Source organism: Odocoileus virginianus, chromosome 16, assembly GCF_023699985.2.
Source record: "Odocoileus virginianus isolate 20LAN1187 ecotype Illinois chromosome 16, Ovbor_1.2, whole genome shotgun sequence".
Lineage (NCBI taxonomy): Eukaryota > Metazoa > Chordata > Mammalia > Artiodactyla > Cervidae > Odocoileus > Odocoileus virginianus.
The window spans coordinates 30,477,721-30,501,194 of NC_069689.1; the positions used below are offsets into that span (position 1 = coordinate 30,477,721).

A 23,474-nucleotide genomic window follows, 5' to 3' on the forward strand; every position below is an offset into this window, starting at 1 on the left:
CAAAGCCTTTAACTGTGGATCACAACAAACTGGAAAATTCTTAAAGAGATGGGAAATATGAGACCACCTGACCTGCTTCCTGAGAAATCTGTATGTAGGTCAAGAAGCAACACTTAAAATCGGACATTGAACAATGGACTGGTTCCAACATTGGAAAGGAGTACGTCAGGGCTGTATATTGTCACCCTGCTTATTTAACTTATATGCAGAAAGCAAAGAACTAACGAGCCTCGTGATGAAAGCGAAAGAGGAAAGTGAAAAAGCTGGCTTAAAACTCAACATTCAGAAAACGAAGATCATGGCATCTGGTCCCATCACTTCATGGCAAATAGATGGGGAAACAATGGAAACAGTGAGAGACTATTTTCTTGGGCGTCAAAATCACTGCAGATGGCGACTGCAGCCATGAAATTAAAAGACGCTTACTCCTTGGAAGGAAAGCTATGATAAACGTAGCTAGCACATTAAAAAGCAGAGACATTACTTTGCCAACAAAGGTCCGTCTAGTCAAAGCTGTGGTTTTACCAGTGGTCACGTATGGATATGAGAGTTAAACTATAAAGAACGCTGAGCACCAAAGAATTGATGCTTTTGAACTGTGGTGTTGGAGAAGACTCTTGAGAGTCCCTTGGACTGCAAGGAGATCCAACCAGTCCATCCTGAAGCTAATCAGTCCTGAATATTCATTGGAATGACTGATGCTGAAGCTGAAACTCCAGTACTTTGGCCACCTGATGCGTAGAACTGACTTATTTGAAAAGACCCTGATGCTGGGAAGGATTGAAGGCCGGAGGAGAAAAGGACAGAGGATGAAATGGTTGGATGGCATCACCGACTCGATGGACTTGAGTTTGAACAAGCTCTGGGAGTTGGTGAGGGACAGGGAAGCTTAGCATGTTGCAGTCCATGGAGTTGAAAAGAGTTGAACATGACTGAGCTACTGAACTGATGGGGTTTTAGGGAACAGATGAGAATTTGAGAGACTGTATAGATGGGAAAACCATGAATAGGGAACCAAGAAGAGGGAAAACTTGGAGATCAGATTATAATAAATACTTTAAAAAATATTCTAATGTGCGGTTAGCAGAATATGTGTGTAAAGAATATGATGTAGGCAATTGGAAATAGAATCTAAGATTTAGGAAAGAGCCGAGGCATAGTGATAGAGATCTGTGAGTCACTTACTTAATGGTGAGTGTTGAAGCCATGGCAGCAGGAAAGGACGTTAGATGAGATCTTCCTTCATGGGGCCCTGATGCAATAAGTGGTAAAGTCGGGAGTTGACTGCTTCTCAGTTTTGCCTTTAGATATATACTGTTCATGCCATTCAGTCATGTTTTGTGTCCTTTGTCTCGTGAGTTGCTGACCCCAAAATAGGTCAGGAGATGAGATTTGGAGTTCAGAGTGAAAAATTTGCAAAATATATTTTCAAGAGTTTCTATAGAATCATATGATGGTATATTTTTCTCCAATAAATTTTACATGTTCAGAGAAACTCCTGATTGAATTTTTAGTTGACATTATATGATGTAGTAGTGTTTGACAACGTATGATGAAAGGGCTCCTGAGAGCAGAATTATCAACTGTACTTATACAGTTTGGGGGGGCTTCCCTGGTGGCTCAGCGGTAAAGACTGCCTGCAGTGTGGGAGACCTGGGTTTGATTCCTGGATTGGGAAGATCTCCTGGAGAAGGGAATGGCAATCCACTCCAGTATCCTTGCCTGGAAAATTCCATGGACAGAGGAGCCTGGCGGGCTATAGTCCATGGGGTCATAAAGTATCAGACACGACTGAGTGACTAACACTTTCACTTCTGAGCCTTACTGTAGATCAGCTGAACCTGAATCTTTGTGGATGAAGCCAGACTCCTCTAAGTTCCCAGAATTTGAAAATTACTGATCATACATAATGAAATTGCCACTTTATTAAGTTTAAAAACTGGAGTCCTTTTGGGATTGATGTTTTGATGACAGAGAATAAAGGAGGTATTAACTTCTCATTTGTAATCTTAAAAGAAATACTAACTTTTAAATTTACCTTTCTTTCAGTTGAGTGTGCGAGGAAAAAATAAAAAAGAGAAACTTGAAGATTTCTTTAAAAACATGGTTAAATCAGCAGATGGAGTAATTGTTTCTGGAGTAAAGGTAAGACACTATTTGGTTAAAAGAGGTACTGCTTTGAGGATTTACTTCTTTTACAAGGGAGATACTTTGAGATTTTCCAATGTGTAGGCAGTTTTATTGGAATGAAAGAGAAGTTTGAATAGTAGACTTCTTAGGCCTGGGCAACTGGGCCGCTTGCCCTGAGTTCCCCTCTTCAGAGAGCTCCTTTCTCTAAGGAGTGATAGGTCTGCAGCTCCAAGGGGGTTTGCCAGCCCAGAGCCCACACCCCTGTCCTCCAAACCAGACCATTCTCCTTACCTAGAACCCCACATTTTTTGCCGAAATTCCCAGCCTGCCTTCAAGTCCTGCCTGGACTTCTTGAATTCATCTGCTGGTGAGTAGACAGTGCCTCTGGTGGTCTGTCCTCCACAGGTACTCAAGGAGAAGAGGGCCAGCACGGGAAGAAGAGCGGTGTGCAGGGTGGAGTGGCTGTCCGGCCACATGCACGTGAGGTCCCTCTGGGTACCTTACAGAGTCACAGGGTGGGGCGCCGAGGGGCTGCCTCAGTTTGTACACTTAGCCTTGGCTTTACAAATGTTAGGGGCCGACTTGGGTTCAGATTTGAAGTTAGAAGAGCTCAGTTGAAGTTTTGGTTTTGTCTCATAATAGCTATGTGACCTTGAGAAAAGTCACTTTCCTTTCTCTAAATCTCAGGTTTCCCATTTTGAAAATGTGGTTAGTAATGCTATCTAGCTACAGGATTGTTAGAAAGACTGAGTTAGATTTAGAAAGAATGAGATGATAGGTATGCATATACTTACAATTACCTAGATAACACTTAGATTTTTCTTAATGATGGTCTGAAAATGGTACAAGAGTTGATTTTTCTGAAAATCTGTTACTATTAAAATATTGAAAAAAATGTTTATTGCAAAATGTATTTTCAAAGTTTATATAGAATTATATAATGGTATATTATACTCCAATAATAATATTATTAAGCAAATAATAAAGCAATAAATAATGCTTTATCATCATTGCCTGTTTTTATAAATATATCTACACTAAAACTTGGGTGTAAAGTACTGTTTGATTTATACTTTGATTTTGTGGAGACAGGGCAGTTGATATGTTGACAGTGCATGTCCTGTGGCTACTTTAATAAAGAGTTGACATGGGAATTCCCTGGTAGTCTAGTGGTTAGGACTCGGCGCTTTCACTGCCGAGGGCAGTGGGTTCAATCCCTGGTTAAGAAACTAAGATCCAAAAAAAAAGAAAGAAACTAAGATCCCACAAACCATGCAGTGAGACCAAAAAAAGATTCAGGCTGTTTTGTTTTGTTTTTAGATTATTTCCATTTTAATGCTGCTTATGTTGAACTTTTTGATTTACATTAAGTATAAACCACTATATTGATTATGATTTTGATAATTTTATTAAAGTAATAGCTGACTTTTTTTGAACATTCACAGTGTGGTGTTTCATAGCCCACATTTCATTAATCTTCACTACAACTCTGCAAGTTAGTTTTTTTTTTTTTTTTTTTGCAAGTTAGTTTTATTTCTGTTTTTCCAGTAGACCTCACGTGTACTAGTTAAGAAAACTAGTACACATGAATTAACAGATTTTAAGTCGAATTTTGTTACACTAACTTTCACTACTATGTTCTGTTAATATGGGTCTCAAGTTACATCATTTCAGCTGGTGCTTTTTCAGTAAACAATTGCTATTTTAGAAGGGAGAAAAGTAGTTCATTGTTTTTAGTTTTAATGGATTTCTAACTTTGTTCCAAAAAAGATTGAAAACAGTGTTTAATACAAAAATTGCTCCCAGATAGCTAATTTGGCCAGGTTCCCGAAAGCAATCAGAGAGGGCCAATGGCTGAGGCTTGGCAGCATTCAGGAATGGTCCATAAAATGCATAACAGACCAAGAGAAGCAGATTTCTACTTGTCTGCCAGGCTTTCCCCCCCTTTTTTTTCTCAAAAGCAATTGATTGCTCCCACTGCAAGAAATAAATGTGTTGGAGAAGCAGGATTGTAGTGGAAGAGCACAAGCTGGCATAGGTTCGAGTACAACATGGGAGACTGGACCATATGGGACCATAAGCCTTCTGCTGTAGAAGACTTCTTACTTGATAGAGAGATGTTTTTGAAGTTTGAACTTGTTTTGAACTTGTTGGTGAAATCAATATAATGTCTAATTATTAGCAGATGGCTATGCTGTTAAATGATGATCTTTTATGATTATAAGGGTAGCAAAGTGATTTATATGTTAGATTAAAGCAAATAAGTGAAAAAAGCTCATATTTTCTTTTGATCCCATAGGATGTAGATGATTTCTTTGAGCATGAACGAACATTCCTTTTAGAATATCATAACCGAGTTAAGGATGCATCTGCTAAATCTGATAGGATGACAAGATCCCACAAAAGTAAGGTTTTTCTCTGTGGCTCAAGTTTACATTGTTTAATGGAATAATTATCAAGTTGTTATGTTATTTACAGTTTGTAAAAGTCTTGATATAGGGCAGTGATTTTCAAACTATGGTCTATGAAGCTTTGATCTCAAGGCTCTTTTAAGCAAGTCTGAGATCAAAACTATTTTCATAATAATACTAGGATGATTTTTTTGTCCTTTTCACCATGTTGACATTTACACCAACGATGCAAAAGCCGTGGTGGATAAATTGCTGGTGTCTTAGGACAACTTTCACTTTCTCTGGGATAAATCAAAGCAGTGGCACCAAGCTGTACTAATACTAATAGTCTTTGTACTCTTTGCCACAGTACATTCAAAATTTTAAAAATTCAATTAAGAATGTCCTTGATGAAGCAGTGAAATTTATTACTTGTTGAAAGTCTCCTCCCTTGAGGATACTTTTTTAATATTCTGAATGATGGATTGGGAGGTATGCATAAAGCACTTTGCATATGGATGTATGATGGTTCTTTCTAGAAAAGCAACTGAGTTGCAACTGAACTGTCTGCTTTTTTTCGATACCATTTTTACTTGAAAGAACAACTGACAGACAAGCTGCTATTTTGCAGACTTGTGTTTTGGTAGACATTTTATCAAAAATTAATTAAATGAGCCTCACACTTCATGGAAAACTACTGGCAGTGTTTGTTGACAATGATAAAAATCAAGCTTTCCAGCAATTAGAATCTTGGAAAACTTGTATCAGTCACCATGAGTTTGCTTTTCAGTAATTAAAGACTTGTCTGAGGAGATTGATGGTAATATTACTGAGTGTGATACTTTTTATATACTGAAGTGCATCTGCATTTGGTAGATCTGTGTGATTCATTGAACCAGTATTTTCTAAATGTTCAAAATCATATTAAGTACACCATAGACTAATGGTTTTTTTTAACAGCTGTGTTGAAGTGTAATTGATATCAATAAGCTGCAATGTTCAAAGTTTACAATTGGATAAGTTTTGACACATGTATGACATCATCACTAGAGACAGCATAATGAACATGTCCATCACCACACACAGTCCCCTTGTGGCCATTCGTAATCCCTCCATCCTGTCCCTGTCCCCAGGCCACTGCTGATAATACTTTCTGTCTCTGTAGATTAATTTGCATTTTCTAGAGTTGTATATAAATGAAATCCTACAATATGTACTTTTTATGGTCTGGCTTTGAAATTCAACAAAATTAGTTTGAGTTTCATCCATGTTGTTGTATGTATCAGTAGTTGATTCTGTTTTATTGCTGACTGGTATTCCATTGTATAGATATACCACAGTTGTCTATTCAGCAGTTGGTGGACAATTGGATTGTTGCTAGCTTTCACCCGTTCAAAATAAAGTTGACATATGTAAGTCTTTGTATGAACATATGCTTTCATTTCTCTTGGGTAGTACCTAGAAGTAGAATGACTGGGTCAAATGTAAGTGTATAATTAACTTTTTAAAAAAAATTGCCAAACATTTTTGCAAAATGATTGTATCATTCTGCATTCCTACCCGCTGTGCACGAGAATTCCAGCTGCTTCATATCCTCACTAACAAAGTCATCCTTAAATTTTATCCATTCTGCTAGACCAGTGTGGTTTTAATTTTAGTGATTGATGATATTGAACTTCTTTTCTTGTGTAAGTCTTTCAACTTTATTCTTCTTTATCAAAGTTGTTTTGGCACCTCTAGGTTCTTTATTTTTTCAGATGGATTTTAGAATTAGCTCATCACTTTCTACAAAAATGCCTGCTGGGATTTTTTTATTGGAATTGTGTAGAATATAGATCAATTTGAGGAGGATTAAGATCTCAAAAGTATTGGTTCTTCTGATACATGAACAGGATATATCTCTGTTTGCTTTGGTCTTCTCTCAGCTTCCTTTGTAAAGTTCTTATACATCTTAAGTTAGCTCTCTGTTTTTTGATGTGATTCTAAACGATGTATTTTTTACATTTCACTTTCTAGTTTTTTTGCCAATATATAGAAATACATTGTATTTTCAGCATTGAGCTTATATCTTGCAGCCTTTCTAAATCAACTCACTTATTAGTTTATTAACTATTTTGTAGATTCCTTAGCATTTTCTATATAAATGGTCATCTGCAAATAAAAAGTTACACTTCTTCTGTTCCAGTTGGAATGATGTTTATCTCTTTTCCTTGCCTATTATACTATAGCTTTACCCTCTAGTACCATGTTGGTAAAAGTGGTGAGGGCAAGCAGTTTGACCTTGTTCCTAATCTTATGGGGAAAGCATCCATCTTAATTGTGATGTTAGATATAGGTTTTTCCTAGATGCCTTTTAGCAGGTTTAAGTCAGGAATGAATGTTGGATTTTGTCAGATGCTCCTTTTGCAACAATTAAGATAACCATACAGTTTTTATTTTTTTAGTCTGTTAATATGGTTAATCGAATCGATTGATTTTCAGTTACTAAGCCAATCTTATATTCTTGGGATAAATATCACATATCATTGGAGTTTAATGTGATAGAGTACACAGACTTCATTGATAGGACTTTAGGTTCCCCAGTGTGACTCACCCTTAAAGAAACTACTGCTTGTTGAGTAGAGTATCCACAGTTATCTGAAAATATTAGTAAAATGCCTCCTGCTTTTCCAATGACATACCTGTTTGAAGCTAGATTTTTTTTTTCCCCACATACTTGAGCAAAAATCTTGTGTCACAGTACAGTGAATGCAGAAGCAGATAAGAGAATGGAGCTATTGACTATTAATCCAGACCCACAAAAGAGATTTGCAAAAATCCAAGTGTCACCATGCTAATTGATTTTAAATATTTTTCATTTAAATATTATGTTATAATGGTTTTAATACTGTTATTTTAAAATAGTAAATATTAACACTGTACTTTCAGGGATCGTTTCTATTGTTTGTTACTCTAGAAGTTTCTCTGAACGTGTAGAGCACCGGAAAGCACGAGGAGACACACTTCACACAGCATTCTCTCCTCAGCGCGAAGCCGGCTCGTGGTGTTGGCTTCTGCAGTTGCTATTTGCTGTTGATGATTGTTCTCCTCCTCCTTTGGGAGAGAATGCTGTCTGAGTGGTTTCCTTAAGAACAAAAAAAAAGTAAATACTTATTTTTTTTGTTTTACTTTTAAAAAAATAACCCTCTGTACTGTACAGTGCTGTAGACCCAGAAGTCTCTTTGAATGTTCTTTGCTCTTGAATGTCTCCCTGGTCTTTTTCCAGGCCCTTCTCTTTATTTAGAATGCTCTTTCCTCCACTTTGCCTAGGAAAGATTTCCTCACCCTGCAAGCTCCAACTGCTGCTGTAGTGTCTGTAAATCCTTCCCTGATGTCCTCAGGTGGAATATGTGTTTCCCCTGCTCCTTAAGTAGTTTATAGCTACTTCCAGTTCCATATTCATCATAATGTAGTATAGTTTGTGTCATTTCTTTCTCTAGACTTCGGTATCTCATATTACATACACATTTTTTGGCAGGTACGTATTCAGTAACTTTTTAAATCCATGAATAAATATATTAAATCCTTAAAACTTTTTCCATAGGTGCTGCAGATGATTACAATAGAATTGGTTCTTCATTATATGCTTTAGGAACTCAGGATTCTACAGATATATGCAAGTAAGGATTCTGATTTAAAACATTAAATAAAACAAAATTTTTGTTGGCAGCTCGGGCACACACACTTCTGACCCAGCAGGCGTTTTGGAATATTTTTGTCAAAACACATTGACAGTATAGAGCTTCTTTATAAACTTAGGTTGGTGTTATTTTTCTCTTCCTTTTCTCTCTTACTTTTTTAAATCTGAGAAATAAAAGTCGACCTTAGTATAACATTTACAGTGTTTTAGTTGATGAAAATTTGCCAATTTGGGTGTGTGAGAGAGAAACAGAATTTATATTAAAATGTTCTTAGATTTTGATAAAGTTTATTTTAAATATGAAATGCTATTTTAGAATTAGAATATATATATATTAATATATATTGTGTTGGAGGCCAAGTTTTAATCTTTGGCTACCTGATGCAAAGAACTGACTCACTAGAAAAGACCCTGATACTGGGAAGGATTGAAGGCAGAAAGAGAAGGAGACGACAGAGGATGAGCTGGTTGGATGGCATCATCAACTCACTGGACATGAGTTTGAGCAAGCTCCAGGAGTTGGTTGTGGACAGGGAATCCTGGTGTGCTGCGGTTCATGAGGTCACAAAGAGTCAGACACGACTAAGCAACTGAACTGAACTGAAGTTTTAATCTAGCCATAAATCTTAGTTGCTAGTGTAATGTTGTTTAAACTTAACTCTCTGTTGAAAATAGCTCAGACATACTTTTAAAATTATAAGAGGAAAAACTGTGTTCATAGTCCGTGCCCTTCTCTAAACCACGTCCTTGAACTTTTCTCTCATATATCCTGCCTCAGTGGTCATGTCAGATCAAATTTTTCAGCAAAGCAGGATGCCATAGTCTACTAATTAACTAATTAACATGCTACCTTCCCAAAGAGTTAGTTCTTAAGTCTTAGATAAGGAAAAAAAGGCACCTTGCCATATGTTATCTTACATAAACCTGTCAAAGCAAGTTCTTTTTAGTAAAGTGAAGTTCATAAAATTCAGCTCTCAATAGTATATGCCCTAATCCAAATATAACATTGTCTGCCATATTTTACAGAATGCCCTTTAATAGTTTGGCATTGGGATATTTTTTTAGTTGGCATCAGCATTTGAAAGATGGACTTTCTAGTTAAAAATGACAGTGGGGACTTCCCGGTGGCCCAGCGGTTAGGGTCCGGGCTTTCACTGAGGTGGCCCCGGTTCAGTCCCTGGTCAGGAACATCCTGCAAGCTGCAAGTGTAGCCCCCCCACCCCCCCAAAAGTGAAAGTGAATTCTGAAATAGAAGTTGGCTATTTGTTTCTATTGTTTTCCGAAACAAAGCAGCTCTATTTGAAAATATTTAAAATGTAGTTCTTTGGATGTGATTGTTCCATACTTCTGTAATAATTTAAAGGAATAGACCTTATTTAATATTATGCAGCATATTGCTAAAGGAATCAAGACAAAGGTGTTTTTTAAAAAATATTTATTTAATATATTTATTTGGCTGCACTGGGTCTTAGTTGTGGCGTGTGGGATCTAGGTCCCTGACCAGGGATTGAACCTAGGCCCTTGCATTGGAAGCATGAAGTCTTAACCACTGGACCACCAGGGAATTCCCAAGACAAAGTTTTTAATGTATGGCTTAGACTGTACCTTGAAATGGGAGGATTTTCTATAACAGTACATCAAGGGGAATCTGTTACATGGGTGCTTGTACAAAGAAAGATTTTTGTTGACCTAGATGAAGTCTGCAGTGAAAAAAATCATTAAATATTACTGTAATGAGATAAGAATGTTCATTATTAATATGGTTTGGGGTATGTTCTTTGAACATTTGCAATAGAAAATTATTTCAAAGATAGCTTATGATGAAATATTTTTCCCTTTCAGGTTTTTTCTTAAAGTTTCAGAACTGTTTGATAAGACAAGAGTAAGTACTATTAATTAACCTTTGGGAGTATAAATGTCTACAAACAATAGTGTTTAACTTGTAGGACTGTGTTTAACTTTATTGAGGAAGATGAGTTATACTTTAGAAGAATGAAGAGGCAGAATTAGACTTGAAAATAATGAGTTTTTCAGGAAATTCACTTTTTGTTGTGGTGTAAAAGTTCAAATTCTTAATCAGAAAATGTGTTCAGTAGGAAACTGGGTTTATTTTTATGAAAAAATCATTTTTTCTTGGGGGTTTTGTAAGCTAGAAGAAAACCTTGGATTCACTATAACTTTACCAAGATTATTGTTTTTGATCCCCCATGACATACTGAGTTAAAAGTGAGTTGTATCAGTGTAAAGCAAATATATAACTGCATGAAGTTTTCATTCATAATTTAATACTGATACAGTCTTGGTTATCAGGGTTGTGTTTATAATCACTATGATCGTTAAATAACATTTAACGTTATTTTAAATTGATAGAATAGTGAAAATGTTTACTATATGTTTGATGGTACTTAGCTAATTAAGTAGAGAAGGCAATGGCACACCACTCCAGTCTTACCTGGGAAATCCCACGGACAGAGGAGCCTGGTAGGCTACAGTCCACGAGGTTGTGAAGAGTCGGACTCGACTGAGCGACTTCATTTTCCCTTTTCACTTTCATGCTTTGGAGAAAGAAATGGCAGCCCACTCCAGTATTCTTGCCCAGAGAACCCGAGGGACAGAGGAGCCTGGTGGGCTGCCGTCTATGAGGTCGCACAGAGTCGGACACGACTGATGTGACTCAGCAGCAGCTAATTAAGATTGGTGGTGGCTAGTCCATTGTAGAAGTCTGGTTTCATCATGATCTTGTCAACTGAGCTATGTGTAGTGAAGACAAGTAGCAAAACATAATATTCTCTGCCAAAGGAACAAGTTCTTAAATACATAAATATTATACTGAGGTCCATATAGCTCATTATTCTGCCTTTGATATTTATACCAGTGAGCATTTTCTGGAAAGATATAGTAGTTTTCTTGAGTCTATGCGTTTACATCAAAAGAATAGGGATCTATCACAAAATAGCCTTATGTGCCAGTTCTTTCAAAAGCGGATGTAAAGATGGGATTAGATGCACAAGAGATTTATTGTGAAAAGCAAAAAGGAAGGAGCAGGAGTAGACAGGAGGAGGCTTCAGATGATTGTACTGGCCTGCACCAGGAAAGGAGAGGGAGAGGAAAGAGGACTGGCTAGGCAGGGTTTCAGACTTCAGCATTGTTCTAAGAAAGCTTCATCCAGGTCACAGGGGAGCCCCTAAGCCAGAGCTGCCCGTTAGAGGAGTTCTGCGTCAGGCAAAAATGGGCTGGGTGGGAAGGATAGAACATAACTTTGGTGCGAACATGATTCCAGATCCAGAGATACTGCAGTTGGGGCTATTAGCCAGCCAGCTATACTCCTTGCAGCAAGCATTTCTCTTGACCGAGGTCCGGGTGGCACATTTTGATAACCCCCAAATTCTTATTTCCGTTAGCATGTGCATGGTGTTCTGGTTACTATGACTGTGTTACAAATCATCCTAAAATCAGTAGCTTTAAACAGCAACCATTTGGTTAAGCCAGTGAACTCTGGTTCAGGAAATCAGAAAGGGTGCAGCAGAGATGGTTGCCTCTGCTCCATGATGTACCTCCACAGGAATGTTATGAAGGCCAGGGCCTGGAATCATCTGAAGGCTCTATCATTCCTGTGTCCGAGGGTTGATACTGGCCAACAGCTGGAACTTCTGCTAGGGCTGTTGGCTGTAACACCTACATGTGGCTTTCCCATGGAGCTGCTCAGGCTTCTTCACAGCATGGTAAAGAGGTTCCAAAAGTGAGCATCCCAAATGATGGGAAGAGGAAGCTAGGGCCTGGAAACTGGTGTGGGATCATTCCTGTATTGGCCAAGCAGTCTTAGAACCCAGATTCAAAGAAAGAGGACACATACCCTATTTCTTAATGGCAGGAGAGGAGCCCCATTTAAAAGCACCCAATATTAACTAGCATATCAGGAAGTTAAGTTTGTTTCTCCAGAAAGTTTTTTCTAACTTTTTATTAAAGTATACTATACATGTAGAAAAAAGCACATAACAGAAACGTACAGCTCAGTGAAATGTTACTATTTTACACACCCATGTAATGAATACCCAGATCAAGAAGTGGAGCATTACAGCAATTCAGGTGCCCGAGTCCCCCCTTCAGCTAGCTGCCTTCTGAGTCACCACCTCCTGCAAGAGTAACCACTGTCCTAGCTTCTAACAGCAATAAAAATAAATATAAATATAAATAAAAAAAATAAATAAAAAATTAGTTTTATTTTCACATCTTAAATAAATACATATGCAGTATATATTCTTTGTCTGGTTTCTTTTAATTATTGTTATATACATGAGATTCATTGGCGTTGCATGTAGGTATAGTTCCTACATTCTTATTGCTGTATTGTTTTCCATTGCAAGAATACACCTAACCTTATTATTTGTTTTACTGGTGGGCATTTGGATAGTTGCCAGTTTGAGGTACTTTACACAGAGTACTATTAAGACCATTTTTTATTTATCTTCAGCTGAACATAAGTATACATTTCTGTTGGATGTATGTAACTTGGAGAAGTGATGGTTGGTAGGATACCCATGTGAAAAACTTTTGTAGGTGAACTGTTTCCCAAAGTGATTGTGTCAGCTTACATTCCCACCAGAATGAATATGAGCATTGGGCTGCTGCACAGGGTTGTAATATTTGGTATCTTTTTTTACTTTAGCTGTTCTGGTGGACGTATAGAAGTTTTTTTTTTAAACAACAATTTCTGAATTACATTGCAAGAATAGTATGAAGAATTCCTGTACATGTGTCACCCAGATTTCCTTTCCTTTTGTTATTGTTCAGTCACTAAGTCTTGTCCAACTCTGCGACCCCATGAACCTGCAGCAAGCCAGGCTTCCCTATCCATCACCATATCCTGGAGTTTGCTCAAACTCCTGTCCATTGAGTTGGTGATGCCATCCAACCATCTCATCCTCTGTCGCCCCCTTCTCTTGCCATCAGTCTTTCCCAGCATCAGGGTCTTTTCCAGTGAGTTAGCTCTTTGCATCAGGTGGCCAAAGTATTGGAGCTTTAGCTGCAGCACCAGTCCTTCCAATAAATATTCAGGGTTGATTTTAGGATTGACTGGTTTGATCTTGTACTTCAAGGGACTCTCGAGAGTCTTCTCCAGCACCATAGTTCCAAAGCATCAATTCTTTAGCGCTCAGCCTTCTTTATAGTCCAACTCTCACATCCATACATGACTTCTGGAATAATCATAGCTTTGACTAAATAGACCTTTGTTGGCAAAGCAATGTCTCTGCTTTTTAATACACTGTCTCAGTTTGTCATAGCTATTCTTCTGGGGAGCAAGCGTCTTTTAATTTTGTGGCTGTATTCACTGTCTGTGGTGATTTTGGAGCCCAAGAAAACAAAATCTGACACTGTTTCCACTTTTTCCCCATCTATTTACCATGAAGTGATGGGGCCAGATGCCATGATCTTAGTTTTTTGAATGTTGAGTTTTAAGCCAGCTTTTTCACGCTCATCTTTCACCCTCATCAAGAGGCTGTTTAGTTTCTCTCCACTTTCTTGCCATTAAAGTGATATCGTCTACCTATCTGAGGTGGTTGCTATTTCTCCCAGCATTCTTGATTCCAGCTTGTGATTCATCCAGCCCAGCATTTTGCATGATGTACTGTGCATGGAAGTTAAAAAAGCAGGTGACAGTGTCCAGCCTTGACGGGCTCCTTTTCCAGTTTGAACTTGTCCATTGTTCCATGTCCAGTTCTGATTGTTGCTCCTTGTCCTGCATACAGATTTCCTTAATGCTAACATTTTCTGCATTAAAGTTACTTTATTCCAAAAAGTCCATATTTATTGTTTTTTGCCCTTTGTGTACATTTCTCTCTCTTCTAAAGATAAGAAGCAGTTTTTAAAATTTATTTTTTAATTTAAGGATGATTGCTTTACAGAATTTGTTTCCTAAGAATCATTTTTTTTTCATTTATTTTTATTAGTTGGAGGCTAATTACTTTACAATATTATAGTGGTTTTTGCCATACATTGACAAGAATCAGCCATGGATTTACATGTGTTCCCCATCCTGAACCCCCCCTCCCACCTTCCTCCCCATCCCATCCCTCTGGGTCATCTCAGTGCACCAGCCCCGAGCATTTGTCTCATGCATCCAACCTGGACTGGCGATCTGTTTCACACTTGATAATACATGTTTCGATGCTGTTCTTTCAGATCATCCCACTGTCGCCTTCTCCCATAGAGTCCAAAAGTCTGTTCTATACATCTGTGTCTCTTTTTCTGTCTTGCATATAGGGTTATCATTACCATCTTTCTAAATTCCATCTATATGTGTTAGTATACTGTATTGGTGTTTATCTTTCTGGCTTACTTCACTCCGTATAATGGGCTCCAGTTTCATCCATCTCATTAGAACTGATTCAAATGTATTCTTTTTAATGGCTGAGTAATATTCCATTAAAAATATGGAACGCTTCACGAATTTGCATGTCATCCTTGCGCAGGCACCATGCTAATCTCTGTATCGTTCCAATTTTAGTATATGTGCTGCCGAAGCAAGCACCTAAGAATCAATTTTAATGTAGCAGGATGATTATCAGTGATTCTCCTTAGTGTCATCAGTATCTGTTTCACAGATGTTCCCAGTTATCTTATAAGTGGCTTTTCACAGTGGACTTTCTTTGAGTCAGGATCCAAATGAGGTTCCCATATTAGATTTGGTTGACATAATACATTCTTTATCCTCTGTCTCTTGAGAGTGAATGAAGAGTTCTCATCTTTTTAGTCTGACATGGCTGCTTCCCACTTTACCTCACCTCAGACTAACCACACTGCTTTAGTTTTTGTGGTTTTTTTTTTTTACTTTTACTCTTTGGTATTTTCAGGCACATTTTGTTAATGTTTTAATGTTTTCTGGCTGTCTGCAGCAGGGGGATTGGTTTGAATTACCTAGTCCATTACTACTGCCAGCCTCTTATTACTTTATAGTCATGTGTATATATCAGTTGCTATTAAAATGAATAGAAGAGTACAGGTAAACCTAAAAGATGATATTGAAACAGCCAAGAACTTGAGTCAAATATAGAGTCCTTCCATAAATTCACTAATCTCATTCGATCTCATCATTTTTCTGTTAATTTTTTTTTGTCAGTTACATACAAAGACAACTAACAGGCTCATAGAAAGAATGGAAGGAAACTTAGCTTAAATAGGAATTGATACTGTAGTTACTTATAACTTAAATTTTTTAATTCATTTGTTTTTCTTTTTAAAAATTTGTTTATTTTAATTGGAGGCTAATTACTTGACAATATTGTGGTGGTTTTTGCCGTGCATCGACATGAATCAGCCATGGGTGTACACGTGTCCCCCCATCCTGAACCCCCTCCCGCCTCCCTTCCCACCCCATCCCTCGGTTGTCCCAGAACACCAGCTTTGGGTGCCGTGCGTCTTGCTTTGAACTCGCACTGGTCATCTGCTTTACATACGGTAATATATATGTTTCAGTGTTAATAGCTCAAGTTGGCCCACCCTCACCTTCTCCCACAGAGTCCAAAAGTCTGTTCTTTACGTCTGTCTCTTTTGCTGTCATGCATATATGGTCATCGTCAACCATCTTTCTAAATCCATATATATGCGTTAATATACTGTATTGGTGTTTCTATTTCACTCTGTATAATAGGCTCCAGTTTCATCTACCTCATTAGAACTGACTCAAATGTATTCTTTTTTACAGCTGAGTAATCCACTGTGTATATGTACCACAACTTCCTTATCCATTCATCCGTTGATGGGCATCTAGGTTGCTTCCATGTCCTGGCTATTGTAAACAGTGCTGCAATGAACATTGGAGTTCACATGTCTCTTTCAGTTCTGGCTTTCTTCATGTGTATGCCCAGTAGTGGGATTGCTGGGTCGAATAGCAGTTACATTTACAGTTTTTTAAGGAATCGCCACACTGTTCTCCATTGTGGCTATACTATAATTTTCATTCCTACCAACAGTGTAAGAGGGGTTCCCTTTTCTCCACACTCTCTCCAGCATTTATTTTCATAGACTGATGGCAGCCTTTCTGACCGGCATGAAATGGTACCTCATTGTGGTTTTGATTTGCATTTCTCTGATAATGAGTGATGTGGAGCATCTTTTCACATGTTTGTTAACCATCTCTATGTCTTCTTTGAAGAAATATCTGTTTAGTTCTATTGGCCCACCTTTTGATTGGGTCATTTATTTTTCTAATATTGAGCTACATGAGCTGCTTGTATATTTTGGAGATTAATTCTGTCAGTTGTTTCATTTGCTCTTATTTCCTCCCATTCTGAAGGCTGCCTTTTCACCTTGCTTATAGTTCTCTTTGTTGTGCAAAAGCTTTTAAGTTTCACTGGGCCCCATTTGTTTATTTTTTGTTTTTATTTCCTTTACTCTGGGAGGTAGGTCATAGAGGATCTTGCTGTGATTTATGTCAGAGAGTGTTCTGCATATATTTTCCTCTAAGAGTTTTATAGTTTCTGGTCTTACATTTAGATCGTTAATCCATTTTGAGTTTATTTTTGTGTATGGTATAACTTTAATTTTTTTTACATAATTAAGAAAGTACTGAGTGTAGAATGTAAGTACTTATCAAATACTTAATTTTTTTTTTCCTATTTTAGAAAATAGAAGCACGAGTGTCAGCTGATGAGGACCTCAAACTTTCTGACCTTTTAAAATATTACTTAAGAGAATCCCAAGCTGCTAAGGTAATTTTATTCATTGTTTTTTAAAATGGACTGCTTCACAGAAACCCATCATCTCCTTAAAAGTCGTTAGACTTAAGATGGTTTAAGATGACTTATCTCTTGATTTTGAATTATAAAGTCTCCTCTGTTAACTTCTGATACAGTTTGTCTGGAACTTTTCTTTGAATTTGGTATATTTAGCCAGGTGAAATACCTGCAAAGACAAAAGGAAAACGCCCAAATAACAGCCGTACAGCTAGAGGATCCCGAGTTTGGCCCAAGTCCTCTGTTGCAGGTGTCTGCTCAGTCATGCCCAACTCCTCATGACTGCATGGACTGCAGCCCGCCAGGCTCCTCTGTCCATGGGATTTTCCCAACAAGAATACTGGAGTGGGTTGCCATGTCCTCCTCCAGGGGACCTTCCCGACCCAGGGATCAAACCCACGTCTCCTGTGTTTCCTGCATCGCAGGCAGATTCTTTACCACTGAACCACCAGGGAAGCCCTCTGTTGAGGGTGAAAGAGTCATAAAACAAGGATATGTTTTATTTTAAGGCATCTCAAATTTCCTTTTGGAAATCTGTCCATGTGTAAAACTAAAACTCTTACTAATCAAGAAAATGTTTAACAAAAATTTTTAAAAGCACTGAAATCTTAGTGACTCAGATACTCCAATTCAGTGTTAATTTATGGATTGAGATGTACAGAAAATTCCCATCTGGTCACTGGTGCTTTAAATACCCTTCTTTTATTTCTCATCAAATTATAAATAACCCTTTTAACTTTGAGGATTTAAGTACTTGCAGATATACTGTCCATATTGAATTTGTTTTAAATCAGATTGTGTATTATGAACTACTTAACATTGGTTGGACAGGGTTAAAATAAATTGTTCACTTTTGAAGACTTACTATTATAATATGTAATTGTTTGTAATGTATTCATAAAAGGGAAGGCTGCTCAACCAGTAGAAAGGAATAAGCTATGCATATATACAACAAGATGGGTTACTCTCAAAATAATTTTGCTGAATGAAAGAAGCCCAACAGTAAAGACTGCAGTTTATATTAATGTTCACTCTTGGTGTTGTACATTCTGTGGATTTGGACAAGTGTGTAGTGCCACAAGTATACAGAATAGTTTTCCTGCCCACAAATCCTGTGATCCATCTGTTCATTCGCCTTCCTCCTAACACTTTTTGATACTTTAATTGCCTCTGTAGTTTTTCCCTTTTCCAAAATAACATATTGTTGGGTCTTTTCATATTGGTTTCTTCACTTGGTAACGTGCGTTTAAGTTTCCTCTCTGCTTTTGGACTCTTATCTCTTTAGCAGTTAATAGCCTCTGTCCATCAAGTTTGTTTATCCGCTACCCTTACTGAACGGTTGCTTCTGAGTTTTGGCAGTTATGAGTACAGCTGCTGTAAACACCCATGTGCAGGTTTTTGTGTGAACATAAGTTTTCAACTCCTTTGAGTAATAAACAGCAAGGAGGGTAATTGCTAGACCATATGATAAGAGTATGCTCTGTCAAACTGTCTTTCAAAGTGGCTGTATCACTGCATTCCCACCAGAATGAATGAGAATTCCTGTTGCTTAACATCCTCACCAGCAATGGGTATTATCACTATTGTAGATTTTGGCCATTTTAACAAGGCGTGCAGTGATACCTTGTTCTAATCTGCATTTCCCGGATAACATTTGATGTGAAGCAACTTTTCACAAGCTTATTTGCCATCTCTGTGTCTTTGATGAGCTACCTGTTTAAAAAAAGAGTTATTTGTGTATTTTGAATTGTCAGGGAAAGAAAAGTGTTAGTCACTCAGTCGTGTCTGACTTTTTGTGACCTCATGGACTGTAGCCTGTCAGGCTCCTCTGTCCATGGAGATTCTCCAGGCAAGAATACTGGACTGGAGGGTTCAGTCCCTGGTCAGAAAACTAAGATCCCACAAGGCAAGCAGCCAGAGAAGGAAAAAAATTAATAAAAGCCAGGCACAAAAGGCCACATGTGAAATGATTCCTTTAAGAAATCTCTTTATTTGGCTGTGCTGGGTCTTGGGCTCTTCCCTAGTTGTGGCGGTTGCGGCTCCTCTCTCCTTGGGGTGCACGGACTTCTGGTGGTGGTTTCTCCTGGAGAGCACGGGCTGTCCAGCGGACACGCTTCAGGAGTCCTGGCTCCCGGGCTCGAGGGCACAGACTCAGTAGTTGTGGCACGTGGGGTGGTTGTCTTACGACGTGGGATCTTCCCCGATCAGGGAGGGAAACCATATCTTTTGCATTGGCAGGCACATTTTTTACCTGTGAGCCACCAGGGAAGCCCAGGATTCCTTTTTTAATGAAATGTCCAAAATAGGCAAATCTGTAGAGACAGCAGATGAATAGTTGTCCATGACTGGGGGTGGGGGCTGTGGGAGGAAATGGAGAGTGACTGCCAATGGATATGAGATTTTATTTTTGGGTGACAGATGTTCTAAAATTGAGTGTAGTGATGGGTACACAACTCCATGTGCATACTAACCATTGAATTGTGCTCTTTAAATGGGTGAATTATATGGTGATATGAGTTATACTTCAGTAAAGCTGTTACCAAAAAACTTTAGAAGAGTAACTGACCTGTGGCATTCAGGGTGTGTTAGCTCCGATGATGGTTGTTGGGGTGGGGGAGGGAGGTTGGCAGCAGCTACTAGACACAGCAGCATATGTTATCATGAAGCATTCTGTTTTATAGGATCTCCTCTATCGAAGATCTAGGTCATTAGTGGATTATGAAAATGCCAATAAAGCACTGGATAAAGCAAGAGCAAAAAATAAAGATGTTCTGCAGGCTGAAACATCCCAACAGTTATGTTGTCAGAAATTTGAAAAAATATCTGAATCTGCAAAACAAGGTACTCTTATATTAACCTTTAATCATCAGGTATGTTTTACACTGTTACACAAGTAGTTAATCCTAATTTGTTTTGTTCACAGAACTTATAGATTTTAAGACAAGAAGAGTTGCTGCATTCAGAAAAAATTTAGTGGAACTGGCAGAGTTAGAGCTGAAGCATGCAAAGGTAGTGTCATACTAAAGATTTAACAATTTAAGTGACTTAAAATTTAGAAATGAGTCTGTTCTGATACTTTATACTAATTTTAAAAATAGGAAATCTTAGACTTGAGAGGGATTTTAAAGATTTATCTAATTTCAGCAAGAATAGTATCTGCAGTGTCTCTAATGGTCAGCTCTGCCAGACTCTAGTACCTAGTATGGAGAAACAGTATCATTTTTTGACTAGTTAAAAAAATAAATTTTCTTTACCCTACTGTCATTGCTCATTTAAAATACTATACACCGAAACACTTTTGCATGTGTGAAATGATTATTGTACACATTTCTTGTTGCAGCACATTTTTTTAATTGAAGTATATAGTTGATTTAGAATGTTATGTTGAGATCAGGTGTACAAAAAAGTGATTCAGTTATATACATATATGTATATATTCTTTTTCAGATTCTTTGCCATTATAGGTTATTACAGAATATTGAGTATAGTTCCCTGTGCTATACAGTAGATCCTTGTTGTTTATTTTATATATAGTAGCGTGTATGTGTTCCCTTGTGGCTCAGCTGGTAAAGAATCCGCCTGCAATGCGAGAGGCCTGGGTTTGATCCCTGGATTGGGACGATCCCCTGGAAAAGGGAAAGGCTACCCACTCCAGTATTCTGGCCTGGAGAATTCCATGGGCTGTATAGTCCATGGGGTCACAAAGAGTTGGACACAACTGAGCAAGTTTCTTTTTTTTTTCTGAGCAACTTTCAAAAAAAAGTGTATATGTTACTCTCAAATTCATATTTTTGTGGTAAATAACATAAAATTAACCATTTTTAAATGTAAAGTTTGAGTAGTGTTAAATATATTCACGTTGTTGTACACTGGATCTCTAGAACTTATTCATTTATTGAGCATTTATTTTAAAAATGTAATTGCAGGCCACATGTGTGTCTGTTAAATTTTAGCTTGCTAATTGTAGCCCAGCTCATTGAGATCTTTTGGAAACTTGGGTTTGATCATGTAGTATTTGACTATTACACTAGTTTTTCCTGTCAGTTGTTTGATATTTGCAATTTGCATGAACTTCCTTTTTATGTCTTCATCTAAGTTTTGATTTAAAAGGTTGATCAGGATTAAATGAAGCAGTGTTTGTTAATCTAATTTATAAAAGTAAGTGGCACCAAAAAACTTTTAATTCCCTTCTGTTCTTTCTATACTAATTGATATTAACTTATTAATTAATACTTATTTGGTTATATTTATTTGAATAGTTATGAATTCACTTATTTATACTATTATCCACGATTATTTCTCCGTTTTATCTGTGAAGGACATTAGGATCAAGCCTGTTTTGATTTTCTGATGTTCACTGTTTATGTTCTTTTTAAAGAGGTTATAAACTATCACGGATTTTGTTATAGATTAAGGATGAGTTGACAAACTATAACCTGTTTTTGTACAGCCTGTGTGTCAGAAATAACATTCGTGTTTTTAAATGATTATAAAAAGATCAAAAGAATAATACTTCTTGACATGATAATTACATGAAACTCAAATTTAACTTATAAAGTTTTATTGAAATACAGCCAAGCTTATTCACGTATGCCTTGTCTATGATTGCTTTCATACTACTGCAGCAACGTTGAGTAGTTGAAACAGATCAAATTGTCTCCGAACGTATAAAATGTTTACTGTTTAGCACTTCACAAAAAAAGTTTGCTGACCTGTGCTATAGATTGGTGTTAGCCTCTGGTTTCCAGATTTTGTACTTTTTCAAATTCTTTCTGAGGTGTGTTCTTTGGGTGCCAGTTTCTCACAGCTATTCTAGTCCAGTTGTTCTGAACTCTTGGTGATTTTGCCCCCCAGAAGACACTTAGTAATTTCTGGAGACAATTATGGCTGTCACCAGTCGGGATGGGTAGGTTATGTAGAGGCCAGAGGCCAGGGTTGCTACTCAACATCCTCCGATGCACCAGAGAGCCCCCACAGGAGGGGATCACACAGCCCCAGCGTCTGGAGTGCTGGGCTGGGAGAACTCTGTTGTCTCAGATTTCTTACTGATCTTGTAAGTCTGAACAAAATCTCATTTTGGTTCCAGAATCCAAGTAAACCATTCCAGAAAGAGTAGATAATAGTTAAGTTTACAGCAAGATGTTTGAAACTACTTTGGGTTTTATTTATTATAACTGACATATATGACTTTACCACATAATTGAAGTCTAGTTATAACAGAAAACTCAATAGTTAGGTCAATTTTGTGTCCTTGAAAATAGGCTCAGATTCTTTATTAAGGAAATAACAAATGTATGATAGGGGCAGTAACGAAAGAAAATGATGAGCCAGCTGTGAGGGTGTGACATGAGTCCCCTATTGTAGGTGCAGAGAAAGGTACACCTTTTGTGGGCCATTTTGGCAGGTGTCAGCCTGCAGCACATACATCTTGTGACTTAGTGATTCCCATTGAGGGATGCAGCTGTAAGAAGGTAATTTCATAACGATAGGCAGGCTTAGAATCATTTGTCACAGTTCTTTTGTTATACTGGCCAAAAATTGACAGTAACTTAAACATCTAAAATTGTTTATTTTCACTTAATTTTAGACTTTCAGAAATGTTGCAAGGAAAGTACAAAGAATTCCTGAATACTCTTCACCCAGATTCCCCAAATGTTCATGTTATCACATCGATTTTGTCCTTTTTCCCTCTTCTTCCCCTTTTCTCTTTACACACACACCCCTGTACACACTTATTTTTGTCTTAAACCATATGAATAAGTTGCAGATACTGTGCTTCTTCCTTTTACACATTTCATTGTGAATTTCCTAAAACCAAGTAATTTTCTTAAAATAGTTATAAAGGTGAGGAAGTTAGTATCAACATAATTCTGTTATCTAACCCAGAGACCTGTATTCACTTTTCCCTAGTTGTTCCAATAATGTCCTTAATGGCGAAAGGAGATTGAAGAGATTGTGTGTATTCAGTGCACCTGTCGTCTTAGACTTCTGGTGTCTGGAGAAGTTGCTGATTTTGTGCTTCGTAGCATTGGATACAGGCCCCTTAGAATGTCCCTCAGTTCAGGTGTCTGATGCCTGGGTTTGTGTTCTGCACTCTGGGAAGGGGTCCCACACTGAAGTGATGTTCAGATGGTCTCATTGCCTCACATGTGAGGAGATACATGCTGTTGTTCAGCTGCCTTACTGGCAATGTACAACATTGATATTGTACAATGTGATCAATGTACAACATTGATCACATGTTGTACAGTGATGTCTGCAGGCTTCACAGTGGCTGAGTTGCTGTTTTATACTTTGGAATTAAGAGGTATTCTGTGGGGAGGTACTTGAGACTGTTAAATACCCCAGCACTGACCAGTAGAACGTCATGCCATGGTGGAAATACTCTCATTGGCACTGCCTGGTGTGGTTGGCGTCAGTCACGTGTAGCTGTTGACCACTTGAAATGTGGATAATGCACCTGAGGGACTGAGGTTTTGTTTAATTTTAATTAACAGAAACTTTAATTATGCAGCTGTACATAGCTAATGGCTGCAGTATTGG

The 23,474-nt window shown here is 37.7% G+C and overlaps 1 protein-coding gene and 3 non-coding genes across 4 annotated transcripts in view; 2 read left to right on the forward strand and 2 right to left on the reverse strand.

Moving 5' to 3' along the window:
* SNX6 (sorting nexin 6) overlaps positions 1 to 23,474 on the forward strand; it is a 47,479-nt gene that overhangs the window by 21,675 nt on the left and 2,330 nt on the right. The window contains exons 7-13 of the mRNA XM_070478036.1: positions 2,050 to 2,145; positions 4,430 to 4,535; positions 8,104 to 8,179; positions 10,042 to 10,081; positions 16,821 to 16,907; positions 19,613 to 19,772; positions 19,855 to 19,940. Coding sequence (XP_070334137.1) covers positions 2,050 to 2,145; positions 4,430 to 4,535; positions 8,104 to 8,179; positions 10,042 to 10,081; positions 16,821 to 16,907; positions 19,613 to 19,772; positions 19,855 to 19,940 — 651 coding nt within the window. The remainder of the gene's footprint in view (positions 1 to 2,049; positions 2,146 to 4,429; positions 4,536 to 8,103; positions 8,180 to 10,041; positions 10,082 to 16,820; positions 16,908 to 19,612; positions 19,773 to 19,854; positions 19,941 to 23,474) is intronic.
* Positions 7,433 to 7,641, forward strand: LOC139038877 (small nucleolar RNA U3). The gene has a single exon (XR_011492011.1). It is a non-coding gene; the product is annotated as a small nucleolar RNA U3 (small nucleolar RNA).
* On the reverse strand, positions 9,692 to 9,763 carry TRNAW-CCA (transfer RNA tryptophan (anticodon CCA)). The gene has a single exon. It is a non-coding gene; the product is annotated as a tRNA-Trp (tRNA).
* Positions 14,625 to 14,728, reverse strand: LOC139038904 (U6 spliceosomal RNA). The gene has a single exon (XR_011492036.1). It is a non-coding gene; the product is annotated as a U6 spliceosomal RNA (small nuclear RNA).